We start from the raw sequence: 15,035 nt of genomic DNA on the forward strand, positions 1-15,035 counted from the left end.
ACGATGGCTTACACTATGCAAGATGAAACGTTCCATTTGCTCAGGCTTTTAAGCTCTTCAGGATCGACATCCGCTCCGTCTTCCTTGATGTAGATAACGTTCTGTATAGTTTCAGACTCGAGCTTATCGGGGATATCCATAGAAGATGACAAAATCATAACAAAACGCCATCAATGACAGAAGAGTTTATTTTTTAAATTCCGGTACTAATATTCGTGCATAGTAAGTGTTCGATGAAATACGTCTAAGAGATTCTAGAATATTTTCTGAAAAAACCACTTTTGTAAAACTCGGTACTGACTACGTGGCAAAAAAATCATACTTGGTGTGTCATATCACCTGTTACGTATGATATAAAATCATATTATTATAATCAGTTTTTTCGAATGATTAATATATCTTTTAACAAGATTAGTATTTATTGAGATACTTTTTATAAGTTTAGGAATTATTTGGCACTCATAAGTTTATGAATTTTTTTTTTTTTTACTTTACAAGTTTAGAATTGTTTAGGAGTTTTCCCAAAAATAAATTGAAGAATAAGAAAGACACATAAGAGGAAGGGTGTCAATTCAGGCTCTGACTCTGAGGAGTCGAAAGGTGGGGACCACGTGTCAAGGCACGCGCGCACGCCGTGTGGAGCCCATACGTTGACTTTCTTACGGTCATACCAAAGTTGAAACTTCGAAAGTGCTACGTGACGCTCCCGAGTCCAAGTCGTCTTCGCTTCTCATTTCTTACCCATAGAGTCAAATTCCATTAGAATTTTGTTTTTTTATCTTTTTCATTTTTCCAAAGGTCAATTTATATTTCCACATTATTTAATTTTGGTGTTTTACTTTTTTTTTTGTGGCAATCTTGATAATAACGGCATGTTGCGGCTATGAAAGTTAATTTATGTTGCAAATAGTAATCATATTATAATATTATTGATCAACAGATAAATAAATAAAAATTATGAGAAGATGATTTTAGAGCTTGGAATGCCCAAAGACAATTTTTTTTTGGGAGGTGGGGATGGTTCACAACAATTAGTTTTTATATTTTGTTACTGAAAATGTCTTGTTGTAGATCAATAAAATCGAATTTTACTGTTTGATTTTATCAATAGGTCAACACGATTATCTGTAATATAACCGGATGAAGCCTCGCTCTATTTGTTATTTATTTACGTGCGTAAAAATTTTTGTGAATGACGTTACTTGGATACAAATTTTGTGGGATGGAATAAAATATATAAGGTGGAATTATTTTGATCCGATATATTTTGTTTTTTTCAATGGACAAATCATTTCATTGGTAGAAAAAGAGGAGAATAGAAAGGGATAAAATAGCTACCAATGGAAAAAAAAAGATTGAAGAAGAATTTTTTTTTAAAAAAAAACTACAAGAAAATCTTCCACTAAATTTGACAAATGACACATCATTTAGAATCAAAATAAGATATGGAGAGCTCATGAACGATTGTAATAAGATCCACATTAGGGTTGTATGTTATAACAATGATTTTCTATGTAATTAATGCCAATCATGCGTTTAAACGGAGGATGAAATCTAAGATCTTAAACTTATCATCAAAATCTCAAATCCTAATCTCACTGCAAATAATTAGTGCTTTATTGTTGTTATTAGTATCCAACATTATTGTAGCATATTACAGATTTTTTATATTTCGATTTAAAATTTAACGGATCGAATCATTAGAAATTAATACGTTTACAAGATATATTGCACATTTTTACATAAATTAAAGAGTACTATTGTTTAGACCCCCTTTTTTGATGGTCATCTCATTTTCTATATAAGTTATATCGTATATTTGGACATAAACTAAAACTTTTGTTCTATATTATTAATCGGCTACATAATTTTCTACATTTTTTTAACTCTTTCGATTTCATATATGTTAATGGTTCCTCATTATTTTAAGATATTTTTTCTTTAAAAATGTTACACTTATCTTATAAAAAAAACTTTTAAAATTTATTATAAATGCATCAATGACCTTTTGCTTGTATTTTTTTTTTTATTAGAAGTTCAAATCATCGTTACTAATATTCTCTCAATCTTTTAAGTACAATGATCCTTATATATATAATAGCGAGATTTTACTGCTACGTACTTATAAATGGCTGCCTGAGAATATATATATATATACATATATTTAGAACGTTTGGGTTGAGTGCAGAGAGTCCACTGGCCAGATTGCACCAGTAAATAAAAGCGGATTTTAATAATTTTTCTTATAGAAGGATAATCATATATATTAGGAAAAAAATATTATTGCAATATAAAAGAAAAAGATATGATTGAAGAAACGGAAATAGCTCGATTTCATATAGACTCCAGGACGACGTCATCTCTCGACCGTTTTGACGTGTTGTGCATCGGTGAATGCTTTCGGTAAATTTAAAATTTTATAATCTGTATACGGACGTCCATATATATGTACGTAAGCATGTATGTCAACAAGTTATTTTTATTACACACTGTTCATTTCGTCGAATAACTTCACAATAGAAAATTACTGATTTGGATTGACCAAATGAAACTCATTTAATTTATGGTTGTAAATTGACCGGTTTATTCCGGTTCAATTGGTTTTGTTGAAAATTGTGAAAATAAAAACTTTCTAGTTATTCGCCAACAAAAAAAGTAGTGAATACAATTGTTAATAAAAAAATTAGTCAGATACATTTTTTTATATCCAAAATAAATACACGAACTCCTTTGAAAATCTCATAATAATATATAAATTATAAAAGTCAAATAATTACATACGAATTTTTTTAAAACCTCATATTAAACCACGAATTTTCAAAATATTCATCTATAAGTACATTCGTTGACGTCGTTTTATTGACAGAAACGGGTAACAAGACGCCTGCATCGCAATCAGAAAATCCAATCAAATTAATGTCACGTATGAAAACATTGACACGTCATATATTTTTTACAAAAATTTTAAAATATTAAAATACATATACACACATATACATGATTATACATTATATATATACACTTACATGCATACACAAAAAATATGCATGTTTATAAACACATATACACTCATATATATAATATACACATATATACACACATATACATATACACACACATGCATGTTCATACACATATATGTGTGTATAAACATGTATAAGTGTTTGCATGCGGTATGTGTGTGTAAATATATGTGTATATCATGTGCGTACAAGTATATGTGTGCATATATAAGCTAGCATGTATATATCTTTATGTGTATGTAGGCAAGTGTATATATTTGTATGTATATATATGTACTTATAATGATGTATGTGTAGATGTATTTTTAATCTGGTTTCCGGGAAAAGGTTTGTATATAATCTTTGAATTTTTATAGTTCATATATTACCATAATTGTTTTTTCAAATTTCGTGTAATTGTATGGAATTTTGTTCTTTTTAAAATATATAAGTCTCGAATGATCTTTTCAACGCGTAAAAAAAATAAAAAAACGACAAAAAAATAAATAAATAAGTTAAATATTGAAAATAGAGAATCAACAAGGAAATAAAAAAAAGGGGACTTGGCAAGAGAGTCATCATCAGCCACCTGAAAAATGTCAACAGAGACATTAATTCATTAATCTTCTCTAGCCGTATAAACCCTACAAGAAGAGTTAGTGCTCTTTAACACTCTTGAGCTTATCATGATATAAGTATCCGCTTTCATCCAACAAACACTTTCCCATCCGTTCATGTGTTTGTGACTCTCGAGAGAAGAAGGAAAGAAAACAAAAACAGAAAAAAAGAAAACATTTCATCATCATCATCATCATAACGCATAAACTGTGGTTGAATTTCAAAGATTTGGGGGGAAGGAAGCCATGGGAGATGAATTCAGCAACTCGGGTAATGGAAACTGGTGGAAGGCTTCGACCTCGTCTTCATCTTCGACGTGTTTGTCTCCGGGGATTGGCTGCGGAACGTTAGGGGGCTTTGGTTGGGCCCCGGAGACAACGCCCGAGAATATTAATAAAGAGAGATCGAGCTCTATCGAGTCTGGCGGTTCGGTTGTTTTCCTTGATCATAAACTTCATCATGATCCGTCATCTGATCATCATCAACATGTTCAGATGATAGGTTTAGGCCTTTCTTCCCAACCCTTTGATCAATGGAACCAATCCCTTCTGTGAGTAATTTCATGATATTGCAGCCGATTGTAATTTTGTAAATACCCTTTTGAAGAAAACATATTTTTCTTTCGATTTTTGTGGAAAAGATCGATTCTTTCCCGAGGGAAACTAATGATTTTGTCCTAAGAATGTTTCTTTTTTTTTCTCTCTTCTGTTTTTGTGTTTTGTGGGAGACAGACGAAGCGACAATAAAGCGGAGACAAGCTTCCGAGTGATGGTAAACTCAAACGCAAACGCAAGCACAGACGTCAGCATGAACGCATCTTCGTCCTACCAACAAGAATCAGGTTCGTCACAAGCATCGTTATGGCGAGATTCTTCAGCGAACGTGGAATTCAAAACGCAGTTGAGCAATCGCGGGTTCTTCTTGGATCATACGCAGTTTAGCCCTCACGCGAGCTCGAGCGATAGCACCGTGACGTGTCAAAGTTTCGCGATGGACAATTCCTCCACCACTCTGTACTCAAACCCTAATTCGTCATCGAATGTGTTTCAAGGAACGTTCTTGGGGTCTGACCAACCTGATCGAAACCAGTCGTCGTCTTTGAGCTATTCACAGTACGGAAACTTCGGTCTGAGTCCTTTGCGTTTCTCTAACAACACAACGTTCTGGAACCCGACGGCGGCGGCGCATGACGTGTCGCCGAGATTCTTCCCGGCGGCCGCGTTACAGTCGCCGGAGATTCAGGCGCCGAGTTTCGAGGAGAAGCCAAAGGTACGTAAGTGAACAAAGCCCTCACAGTTTCATATTTTCCTTCCAGGTCCTCACATGTTTTCCTTGTTAACAAGTTACGGTAAATTGCAGTCCAATGATATATATATATATATATATATATATAACTTTATTTGTTGGATTTCTTGTTCTACCACTCTAGATATTATATATAATAATTTCGATAATTTGAGAGGAGAGATTTGTCCTGAATTTTATTCATAAAAGAGAGCGAGGAAATGTTGGTGGATAGCAACAGTTAATAGGTTGGGACCTGTTTGGGCCTACAGACACAAGAGGTTGGCTAATTATGGGCTTGTAATTAACCAAAAAAAAAATATGGGGCCCTTAAATATATATATATATATATATATATATATATATTATATAAAATGTGTACGCAAATGTATGCATACAGTGTACAGCTTTTTTATAGCGTACTACATGCTTCATTATTTGATCTAGGCGTGGATTGTATGATTTTTTAGATATTGATGTATACCAGTGTTTATTTTTTGAGGTCTATACAAATTCTTATACACATCTATTGAGGATATATATTTATATATATGTATATATGCGTAGATATATTGAGCTGAAAGTAGGGGTGGTCATTTCGGTTATTAATCGAATAACCGAGTTGAACCGAACCGAATAAGACATAACCGTATCCGAATCGAACCCGACATCAAAACCGAATGGTTATGATTTTCTTAAACCCGAAAAAATTAAAATCAAATCAAACCGAACCGAATAAAAAAATAACCAAAAACCCGACAATTTCTTTGAAAAATTAACTTTTTACAAAATCTGAACCAAAAAATAATCGAACCGAACCGAACCAAATCGAAAAATAACCGAACCGAACTGAACCAAAATTTATATAAAAACCGAATGGTTGTAGTTTTTCTATAATCAAATGTAACCGAACCGAATTCAAACTGAAATCCGAAAGGGCCACCCTTAGCTGAAAGTAATTTTAACGTATGGTTCTTTATCTAACAAACTTAATGTATTTAATTGCCCTTGAAAATCTTATGGGTCGTCATCATCATGTATGTGTCTAGTGACAAAAAATGTTATAGAGAAAAAAATATTTTTTTGTAACCAAAAATTAATTTAAATATTCAATTATATATTTCTTTTCATAACAAAGATATCAAAGTCCAGATCCGACTATCTCTCATAATATGTTTATATAGTTGATATATTTGGTTTAAAATTCTACTACACTGATTAAAAGAATCAGACTGAGTATGTTATCATTATTTTATTAATTTGATCTATAATTAAAAACCAATAGAAAGGACCACCAACTTATATAAAATGCCATTATGCTATAATAAACCACCCCTAAAAACCACAATCAAAATCACTAGGAGTGGGTTTGTTTGGTTAATAATAGAATAAACAAACCGATCTAAACCGAATAAGACATAAACGTAATCACATCGAATTGGACGAAAAATCAAACATGTTTTTTTAAATCGAAAAAATCCGAATACGAATCTAAACTGAACCGAATAAAAAATAATTGCAAAATCGTGTTTTTTTTAAGAAAATATGTATTTTTGTCATAACCAAACCGAATCTGAACGATATAGAACTGAATTCAATATAAAAATCGAACGGTTATAATTTTTCTAAAATCGAAATAAGTGACTCTGAATATATACGAACCGAACCCAAACCGAAATCCGAACAAACCACCCCTAAAAAGCACTATCCCGAGCGCGACCGTACTAACCAGTGATCCTATTTAATCTAAAAAAATACCCAGTGATCCTATATTTTTAGATCCTCAAAACTGTGGTGGGCAATAATGAGGGAAGCAATGTTCTACAACTATTTCACGCTTATAAATTCTCATTTCGGTACCTAGCTAGGTATATAGCTGTATGTATATATACACATATTATAATTATCATCATGTTCGATTATATCAAGGGTTGTTTTCTTTTTATGGGTATGCGAACCAATGGTACATATATACATATATACAATATATTAAAATATAAATAAAGATAACATTTAGTTACTCTGTGTTTTACGGAAAAAGGAGAGGCCGTGGTGGACTTCTGGAGAAAGCTGGGGAAGACAAACCCAAACAGTTGAAGAAGCGCTTTAATTTATTGTGTTTTCTATGCAACTTGTTGACACTATACCACTAACCCTAATCCAAAATTGTATCCCATCATTTTATATATATATATATATATTCCGGGTTCTTTAATATAATATATTTTAAAATGTAGAGGATAGTGATGTATACTATAACAAAATTGAACATTGAAAAAAATATATCATAAATATAGTATTTGTGTATATATAATAATAAAAAGTGAAAAAGAAATGTTAGTCAATCAAATTGTTTTTGAATCCCTTATAGCAAAAAATATCTGAAGATAGAGACTATACACAAAACTAGCTAGAAGATTTATAATCTCACCGACCATGGGCTTCACAATATATATATATATATATATATATATTTGGAAGAATTAACCAAGAGGTCGTAGCCGAGTTGTGAAGTTGGTTGAAAGGTGATTTGCCCTTATTTTAGGTTCCTTGTTCGACCACGGATTGGAGACGGAGGTCCGCATTTGCGATATATAGATTGTTTTCAGACCATAGGAGATGTAGTCGGACTAGAAATCCGAGAACTTACGAGTTACCAAAAAATATTTTGGAAGGATTAGAATAATTTGTATATAAAAAAAATTAGAATAATTCAGTTTTTTATATGTTTTATTCAAAGAAAAACTAGTAGTGTAGATACAAAACCCAGAAACGCCCAACAATTTCAATTATTATTTTTTTGTTAAAAAACAATTTCAATTATTCCTTCAAGAAAAACAACAAGAATTCATAGGGGGGAAAACACACAAAGAAGATGAAACAAAACAACAGAAACCCTAGAAAACGAACTTGCCCTAGCTCTGATTCATATCGCCGCTGTCTCCGACAATCTTGCTCCAGAACCAGTGTTGTCTCCACAGCAAATAAACCTCTTCAATGGGAACCTGTTTGGTCTCGGGCAGCAGAAAGAAGATGAAACTCCCCATCACGAAGACAAGTCCGGCGAACAGCAAGAATATTCCGTACTTGAGATGGCACAGAGACACGAGGAAGCACTGCGCGATCAGTGCGGTGAAGAGGAGGTTTACGCACACGACAACGCTCTGTCCGGCCGATCTCGTCTCTAATGGGAAGAGTTCGCTCGGAACTAACCATCCCATCGGCCCCCACGACCGTCCGTACGCAAGTACGAACAGACAGATGATGATCACTATGAACAACCCGAGTGCTTTCGGCAGTTCCTTGCCTTCTCCGAATTTCAGCGCTAGTGTTACACCGACTATGATCTGAAAAAAAATGATGAAAAGTGTTGTTTTTGTCAATGGGTATGCGTATTTTCATCTAACGTGTGAAGCAAGGTACTATACTAACCCTAACTTACGATAAAAGTAACCTGAGTTGCAAGGGTTAGATTAGAGTAGGGCTTATACCATGTAGGAGAACATTTCAACACTGGCTTCGAGCAGAAGAAACCTTCTGCCGAACCTGTCAGCCATATACATCGACATCATCGCCGCCACAACGAGCGCGCCATTTGTCACGGTGGACGATATCAACGCGGCCGAGCCACCGAACCCTAAGCTCTGGAACATGACAGGAGCGTAGAACAGAATCGAGTTCATCCCTGTCAGCTGCTGGAACGCCGGTATCCCTAACGCTCCGATCACAAACTGAGGTCTGTTCTTTCGAGACAAGAGGTTCTTGAAAGGGTGTTTCACCGCCCTCGCCGACTCGCTGGCCTCGACCAGATCCTGCAGTTCCGCGTCTATGTTTTCTGTTCCTCGTACCTTTATCAGGACGGCTCTGGCTTTGTCGAGCTTTCCTTGCTCCACGAGGCTGTTCGGTGTTTCCGGAAGGATGATGCCTCCTAGGAACATGAGAGTGGCCGGGAAAGTGGCCAGGCCGAGGGAGAGTCGCCATCCCCACGGATGGATTTTCTCGGTTCCGTAGTTTATCAAGTTGGCGATGAGGATACCGAGACAGGTCGTGAGCTGGAAGAGCTGATTCACTGTTCCTCTCACCTTTGCAGGAGCCATCTCCGAGAGGTATAGCGGTACCGCCTTCAAGAAAAACCCCGAAAAGATTGTTATTTTGTATCGATTAAATGATTCAAGATCAGTTTCACGGATAGTAAAAGAATAACCCGTCTTATAACCCGCGAAAAGACAGATACCCGATTTTATGCCCACACCTAGTATCAATTTCAGAAAACCACATTGATTGATCGTTTTTAGTTCCAAACCGATGCTAATTATCACAGTTGTCGATATCAAACCACAGAATCTTGAACTTACTTGGTTACCGAACCCAATTCCGATGCCGAGGAAGATACGTCCGAGGATCAACATGAAGATGTTCTTGGCCGCTGCATTAACGACTCCTCCGAGGAAGAAGCTGATGGAACCGACGATGATGCTTCCTCTCCGGCCGTAACTTCTGGTTACATAAGAGGCCGCGAACGTCGAGACAAGACCCGCGAAGTAGAGCGAAGACGTGAAGAGAGTTAGGATCTGATTGTCGTATTTGCAGTAATCTGTCTCTCGCAGATGCATCTGCTTTCTTCTGTAGATGTCAGGGAAGAACTCTATCAAGAAATCGTCCATCGATGTCACCCCACCTGCTTATAAGCGTTTCATACCGATCAATGCATAGATCCTAGAGAAATGAAACGAAGGTCGATCCGGTTTGACAGATCTTTATCCTGGAATCGAAACAAGAATTTGCCTCGAAATCGATCTAAACTTTGTGTGATCTTGCACTGGCTTGAGGGCAACAGATCAAAAACTACGTTGCGCAGATCAGGCTAAGTCAATGTTTATGTATCTGACAGAGGTTTCGTGAGCGAAAAGAAACTTAAAATCGAATCTCGAAAATCCGATTTGGGACAAAAATAAAAGCGACCCAGATCAGAAAACGGACTGAAATTTTACAAACCGAAGCTTTCGAGCGAATTCAGATGGAGGGAATGATTCAGGAAGAACAGGAAAGACAGAGAATGAAACTGACCAGAGACGCCGAGGTCGTAGCCGAAGAGAGAGCCTCCCATGGATCCGACAATGCAAGCGAAGATGAAGTAACCAGTGATTCGATACTCATAGAGATGAGCCCTCTTTAGGGTTCCGGCGTCTGCCAGTGCTCCTCCGGCCATCCCTTGATTCGACTAACAATACACTAATTTATATATGTATTATATATATATAAAATATATCTCTTTCTTTGCTGTTCGTCAAGTGCCGATCGAGTAAGGGTTTTTATAAGCAAAGTTTTCTGGGTTTGGATAAAGATTTTTGAACGTTGTAAACAAATCTTCCCAGTTCCCCTTTCTTAGGGAATCATATCTTTCTAACGTTGAAAGTTTTTTTTCTTCCCTTTTTTGAAAATTCAGTGGGAAATAGGGTTGAAGAATGAGTAAGCCATTTGACCGTTTCTTCCATAATTGTCGTCCTCATCCACAAAAAAACACCCTCTCTCACTTCTGGCAGTAAACCGATTTTGGAAATATTTACTCAATGCACAAGAAAAATATCTAAACTTTCCACGACTGTGCTTACAAAACTAAAATATAAAACATTTATCTGTTTGGAAAAAAAATTGAAAGAGGTTGAAAATCTTGTAGAAATAAAAATCTGAAAATTTAAAATATAAAAAATATTACTTTTAAAAATTAAGAAATTATTCCTGCATAAGATAATCTTTGGAATCCTTTAGATCAGTATTTTTTTCTCAAGGCAGTGTTTTGATTCTGGGTTTGAACTTTTACCCTTGTTTTGTTGGAAATTTACATCACAGCCACCAGAGTAAACTAAAACTAGAAAAATAAAAAGAAAAAAAGGGGGAAAAAATCTACGGCTTGTGGATCAGTCTCTTTTTTAAGTTCTTCACTTCCTCGGAGCTTTGTTTCTCCGGCCATGACGCTGAAACTGAATATCCCGTTCCCGATATTCGCGCCATCACTATTGCCGCGCCCGAGTCCGAGTCCGAATCCGAACCCGAGTCCGAATCTGAACCCGCCCAATCTCCAAAGAGGCCCCAGTGAGCTCCGATTCTCTCGTTGGGGCAACGCAAACGCCGAGCGGTTCGAGCAGCGCCGCCGTGACCAGGAGGAGATCGAGGCGGATTTACGCCGCCACCGCCGCTTCGACGCCGCCGCCAGAATCGCCCACACCCTAGATGCCGGCGCCGAGCCCCGGACGACGAAATTCAAATCCAGAGGAACACCTTCCTTGCCCTCTTCTCCGTCGATTCCGGGTCGGAGATCCAAGTACTCCAAACCCGATCCTGGACCTGACCCGAAGCCCAAGAACAAACCACGGGTACCCGATTCGCCGCCGCAGCTGGAGACGAAGCCTAAGGTGAAGCTGAGCGACGACGGATTGACTTACGTCATCGACGGTGCTCCTTTCGAGTTCAAGTACAGCTACACGGAGACGCCGAAGGTGAAACCAGTGAAGCTGCGTGAGCCACCATACGCGCCATTCGGGCCCACCACGATGGGTAGGCCGTGGACTGGCCGTGCGCCGCTTCCGCCGTCTCAGAAGAAGCCGAGGGAGTTCGACTCGTTCCAGCTTCCGCCGGCGGGGAAGAAAGGGGTCAAACCGGTTCAGAAACCCGGCCCATTTATGCCCGGGTCGGGTCCGAGGTATGTCTACACTAGGGAAGAGATTTTGGGGGAGCCATTGACCAAGGAAGAGGTTAAGGAGATGGTGCTTTCGTGCTTGAAGACAAGGAGGCAATTGAACATGGGTAAAGTTTGATACTTTTGGTGTATTTTATTTGGATCTTTGGAGTATATTGCTATTTGCTAGTGTAACCCGAGGAGATTTGAGGGTTCTTAATCTTTTCTTCTGGGTAATAGGATCTAAGAAAGCTTATGAATTGATGTTTAGGCACAACTGATGCAGAGATTCCCATTTTAGATCCTAGTTTTGCTTGCAAATTTTAGATTATGAACTGGTTGAGAGTGATGGAAGGTTATGTTTGTGTGCTTATTAGTGATCATATGTTTTCTTCTCAGGCAGAGATGGCTTGACACATAACATGCTGAACAACATACATGATCTGTGGAAGCGACGAAGAGTTTGCAAGATAAAATGCAAAGGAGTCTGTACAGTCGACATGGATACCGTTTGCCAGCAATTAGAGGTTTTTCTTCGGGCCCTCACTCTTATTTGCTTTGTAATTCATTTGGTTGTATTAAGTTTGCAATCTCTATCCCATGAATTTATATATTGGCTGAGGAAGGGAATGTGGTTTATAGTTTTCAGTCTTGACTGTGAAACAGGAAATCTAGTGATAAGGGCCTGTCTCATTTATAATACAACTCTTTCTGGTTATAATGATTGCGTAAATCCTTAGGTTGTGCCTCTCTCTATTCATGGTCCTGAAGTCTTGAACTGTGCGACTATTTATTATAGGAGAAAACCGGTGGAAAGATCATTTACAGAAAGGGAGGGGTGCTTTTCCTTTTCCGAGGCAGAAACTATAACTTCAGGACACGTCCACGGTTCCCTCTTATGCTGTGGAGGCCTGTATCCCCTGTATATCCACGGCTGATTCAACGTGTTCCTGAGGGTTTAACACTTGAAGAAGCTACTGAAATGCGTAGGAAAGGACGAGAGCTTATGCCTATTTGCAAGCTGTGTAAGCCTATGCCTTAAGATTCTTTTGGCTATGCTCTGATAAAGAGGAGAACATGAGTAGTACTTCTCTTGAATGCAAAATTTCTAATATTCTGTTTATCTGTCTCTTACAGCCAAGAATGGTGTGTATTACAACCTTGTGAGAAATGTGAAAGAGGCATTTGAAGTGTGTGAATTGGTCCGCATCAATTGTCAAGGGATAAAAGGGAGTGACTTCAGGAAGATTGGTGCCAAGCTTAAGGTCTTCATGTTTTAACCAGTCTATATATGTTCCTTCTTTTTTATTCTCTCTCCTTGTCTGAGCTCAGTGAATATCTTCTCTTTTTTCGTTGCAGGACCTTGTCCCTTGTGTTTTGATATCCTTCGAGAACGAGCAAATTCTCATCTGGAGAGGACGGGACTGGAAATCGTCTCTTTCAACTCCAGATGACACGGAAAATCAACTCAGAGACGCTGAAATCGATACCGCCATTTCTCTTGCAGCACATCAAGTGGAAGATCAAGAATCGGTTACACCTAATCAGATTCTTGAAACCGATGATGAGGAATCTCACTCTCCTACTGGTTCAACAGAAACAGATCCAGATTATGGTGATCAGAGTTCCTCAGATGAAAACGATCCATTCGTGAATGCCAATGCTGTGGATGGTGCGGATCTGGAGAGCGCAAAGGCTGAATCTTTTCAGAACTCAGATACTGAAGACGTGGTCGAGCCAATTGCAGAGAAGGAAGGTGTTCCTCTGAATCACGAAGATCAAAAACCTGAACACAACTCAGAAACAGAAACCTCGGAAGAGATCAGTGAAGTGGTGAATCACCAAAGCATGGAGAGAGTTCTGAGTCTGGTGAAACAGGCTGTGGAGGGAGGGAGTGCACTCGTGTTGGAAGATTCTGATCTTGACCCAGATACCGTTTTGGCCAAAGCTGTGGCCTTTGCCATGACAGCTCCACCTGGGCCGGTTTTCCAACACAACCAGAGGAAACCATCATCCGGTAAGAAGAACGAAAACCGGGACTCAAACTCAGAGGTGAAGGCTGGCAAAGACGCAATCCCTGTGAAACAGGGAGTTACTGGAAGAGTGGAAGGAGAGAAGAAAAAACAGATTCCGAAGAAGAGAATGGATGACTTTGATGGAGATTCCAGAAGAGATGTAATCCCACAAGGAACATTGAGAGTAGATGAACTTGCCAAACTACTGGCATGATGAATTTTGTTTTCTAATGCTGTGTAACGAAATGCATGTATGCATTCATGACATGAACTCGAAACCTGTAAGAAGCACAAATTTTTCCACTGAAGATTTCAGGATTCATTCTCTTAGATGCTTCTCCAAGTACGAATGGAGTAAAATGACAAATGAAGAGAGCTGAAGTTACATTACATTACAAAACTGCAGATAGAAATCTTCAGCCATCACTACATCACATACACCTATTTACACAACAATCGTAGAAAGGACCTAAATTTTCTATATCATCTTCTTCTGCTGAATCTGCTAAAACAATCATCTTTCTGAGAAATACTTTTGAAGAAACATCAAATCGTTAAGTACTTTTACCACTCCTCGAACCAATCTTGTGAATTTTCGTCTTCTCCTGTGTCTGGAGGTTGGGAAATCTCGAGAGGAACAGGGTTCTTCTCCAGATGGTGTTGAATGCGGGAGACAATCTCTCGAGGAACTGAAAATTCGCGTTGTCTGATCGCTTCCCACTCGAGACCATTGAACCAAGGGTGATTCTTGATTGAATCTGAACCTCCTTGGCTTCCAAGCCTCGAGCTTTCATCAACTTCGAGCAACTACATGGATTTTACAGAAACGGGTAAGCGAGCGGAAACGGAAATTCGTTGATAAACTCGTTAGCGAAAAAGGGGGGACTAAAAAGATGAGACCTTTGTGATGAGATCAACTACTTCCGGGCTTAGAGTTTGGGGAAACTTTAGTTGGCCTTTCGCGATCTTGGGAAAGGTATCGAGTTCGTTTTCTCTCCATGACCCGAATGGCATTTCGCCTTGTAGCATATAGTAAATCAAAACTCCGAGTGCCCACCTTTTGAATTCATCCAGAAAGTTCTAGAATCTCAGCAGAAGCATCAAACAATTTCAAGAATTCCAACCAAAGAAAACGCTTACCAGTCAGCCGCTACACCGTGGCCTTTGCCTTGGACGATCTCGGGGGCTAAATAGTCTGCATTTCCACAGATTGTGAACGTTCTTTCTCCAGAAAGTTTCTTTGCAAATCTGAAGTCTACAAGCTACAACAAAAGAGCATAACTATGACTTGGCAATGACTGGAACATCAATTAAAACGAGTATGTATTTACACACAAACACGGACCTGAAGATACCCAGCTCGATCCAACATCAATAAATCCGAAGAAGTACCTCTGTAGAGAACACCATTCTAGAAATTCCGGGGGGGGGGGGGGGGGG

At 38.1% G+C, this 15,035-nt stretch overlaps 4 protein-coding genes across 5 annotated transcripts in view; 2 read left to right on the forward strand and 2 right to left on the reverse strand.

Moving 5' to 3' along the window:
* Positions 1–3,647: 3,647 nt before the first annotated feature.
* Positions 3,648–4,901, forward strand: LOC104804528 (transcription factor bHLH123-like). The gene is made up of 2 exons (XM_010528841.1): positions 3,648–4,170; positions 4,352–4,901. Exons 1-2 carry the CDS (start codon positions 3,866–3,868, stop codon positions 4,899–4,901), a joined length of 855 nt encoding a protein of 284 aa, XP_010527143.1. The 5' UTR covers positions 3,648–3,865.
* Positions 4,902–7,741: 2,840 nt separating this feature from the next.
* On the reverse strand, positions 7,742–10,159 carry LOC104804011 (sugar transport protein 14). The gene is made up of 4 exons (XM_010528144.2): positions 9,972–10,159; positions 9,260–9,582; positions 8,396–9,025; positions 7,742–8,251 (listed from the first exon to the last, which is right to left on the reverse strand). Exons 1-4 carry the CDS (start codon positions 10,111–10,113, stop codon positions 7,820–7,822), a joined length of 1,527 nt encoding a protein of 508 aa, XP_010526446.1. The 5' UTR covers positions 10,114–10,159; the 3' UTR covers positions 7,742–7,819.
* A 646-nt stretch (positions 10,160–10,805) lies between these two features.
* On the forward strand, positions 10,806–13,903 carry LOC104804012 (CRS2-associated factor 1, chloroplastic). Its single transcript, XM_010528145.1, has 5 exons — positions 10,806–11,708; positions 11,980–12,107; positions 12,380–12,605; positions 12,718–12,845; positions 12,940–13,903. Exons 1-5 carry the CDS (start codon positions 10,874–10,876, stop codon positions 13,807–13,809), a joined length of 2,187 nt encoding a protein of 728 aa, XP_010526447.1. The 5' UTR covers positions 10,806–10,873; the 3' UTR covers positions 13,810–13,903.
* Positions 13,904–13,950: 47 nt separating this feature from the next.
* The window catches only part of LOC104804013 (protein phosphatase 2C and cyclic nucleotide-binding/kinase domain-containing protein), a 6,162-nt gene continuing 5,077 nt past the window's right edge, over positions 13,951–15,035 (reverse strand). The window contains exons 12-15 of one of the 2 annotated variants that reach the window (XM_010528146.2): positions 14,941–15,006; positions 14,736–14,857; positions 14,496–14,652; positions 13,951–14,402 (exon numbers count right to left, since the gene is read on the reverse strand). In XM_010528146.2, coding sequence (XP_010526448.1) covers positions 14,160–14,402; positions 14,496–14,652; positions 14,736–14,857; positions 14,941–15,006 — 588 coding nt within the window. In that variant the 3' untranslated portion in view covers positions 13,951–14,159. Of the gene's footprint in view, positions 14,403–14,495; positions 14,653–14,735; positions 14,858–14,940; positions 15,007–15,035 lie in introns of those variants that run through there. The other variant, XM_010528147.2, reaches the window with a different exon arrangement.

The sequence above is a fragment of the Tarenaya hassleriana genome, unplaced genomic scaffold, assembly GCF_000463585.1.
Source record: "Tarenaya hassleriana unplaced genomic scaffold, ASM46358v1 Cleome9, whole genome shotgun sequence".
NCBI lineage: Eukaryota > Viridiplantae > Streptophyta > Magnoliopsida > Brassicales > Cleomaceae > Tarenaya > Tarenaya hassleriana.

Excerpts from the sequence above, each read along its gene's own strand:
- LOC104804528 (XM_010528841.1), top strand. The coding sequence starts at position 3,866 with ATGGGAGATGAATTCAGCAACTCGGGTAATGGAAACTGGTGGAAGGCT. Across the intron at positions 4,171-4,351 it reads CAATGGAACCAATCCCTTCT|ACGAAGCGACAATAAAGCGG; the intron begins GTGAGTAATTTC and ends TGTGGGAGACAG.
- LOC104804011 (XM_010528144.2), bottom strand. The coding sequence starts at position 10,113 with ATGGCCGGAGGAGCACTGGCAGACGCCGGAACCCTAAAGAGGGCTCAT. Across the intron at positions 9,026-9,259 it reads GAATTGGGTTCGGTAACCAA|GCGGTACCGCTATACCTCTC; the intron begins GTAAGTTCAAGA and ends TTTTTCTTGAAG. Across the intron at positions 8,252-8,395 it reads TTGAAATGTTCTCCTACATG|ATCATAGTCGGTGTAACACT; the intron begins GTATAAGCCCTA and ends ATTTTTTTTCAG.
- LOC104804012 (XM_010528145.1), top strand. The coding sequence starts at position 10,874 with ATGACGCTGAAACTGAATATCCCGTTCCCGATATTCGCGCCATCACTA. Across the intron at positions 12,606-12,717 it reads TATGCCTATTTGCAAGCTGT|CCAAGAATGGTGTGTATTAC; the intron begins GTAAGCCTATGC and ends TGTCTCTTACAG. Across the intron at positions 12,846-12,939 it reads AGATTGGTGCCAAGCTTAAG|GACCTTGTCCCTTGTGTTTT; the intron begins GTCTTCATGTTT and ends TTTTCGTTGCAG.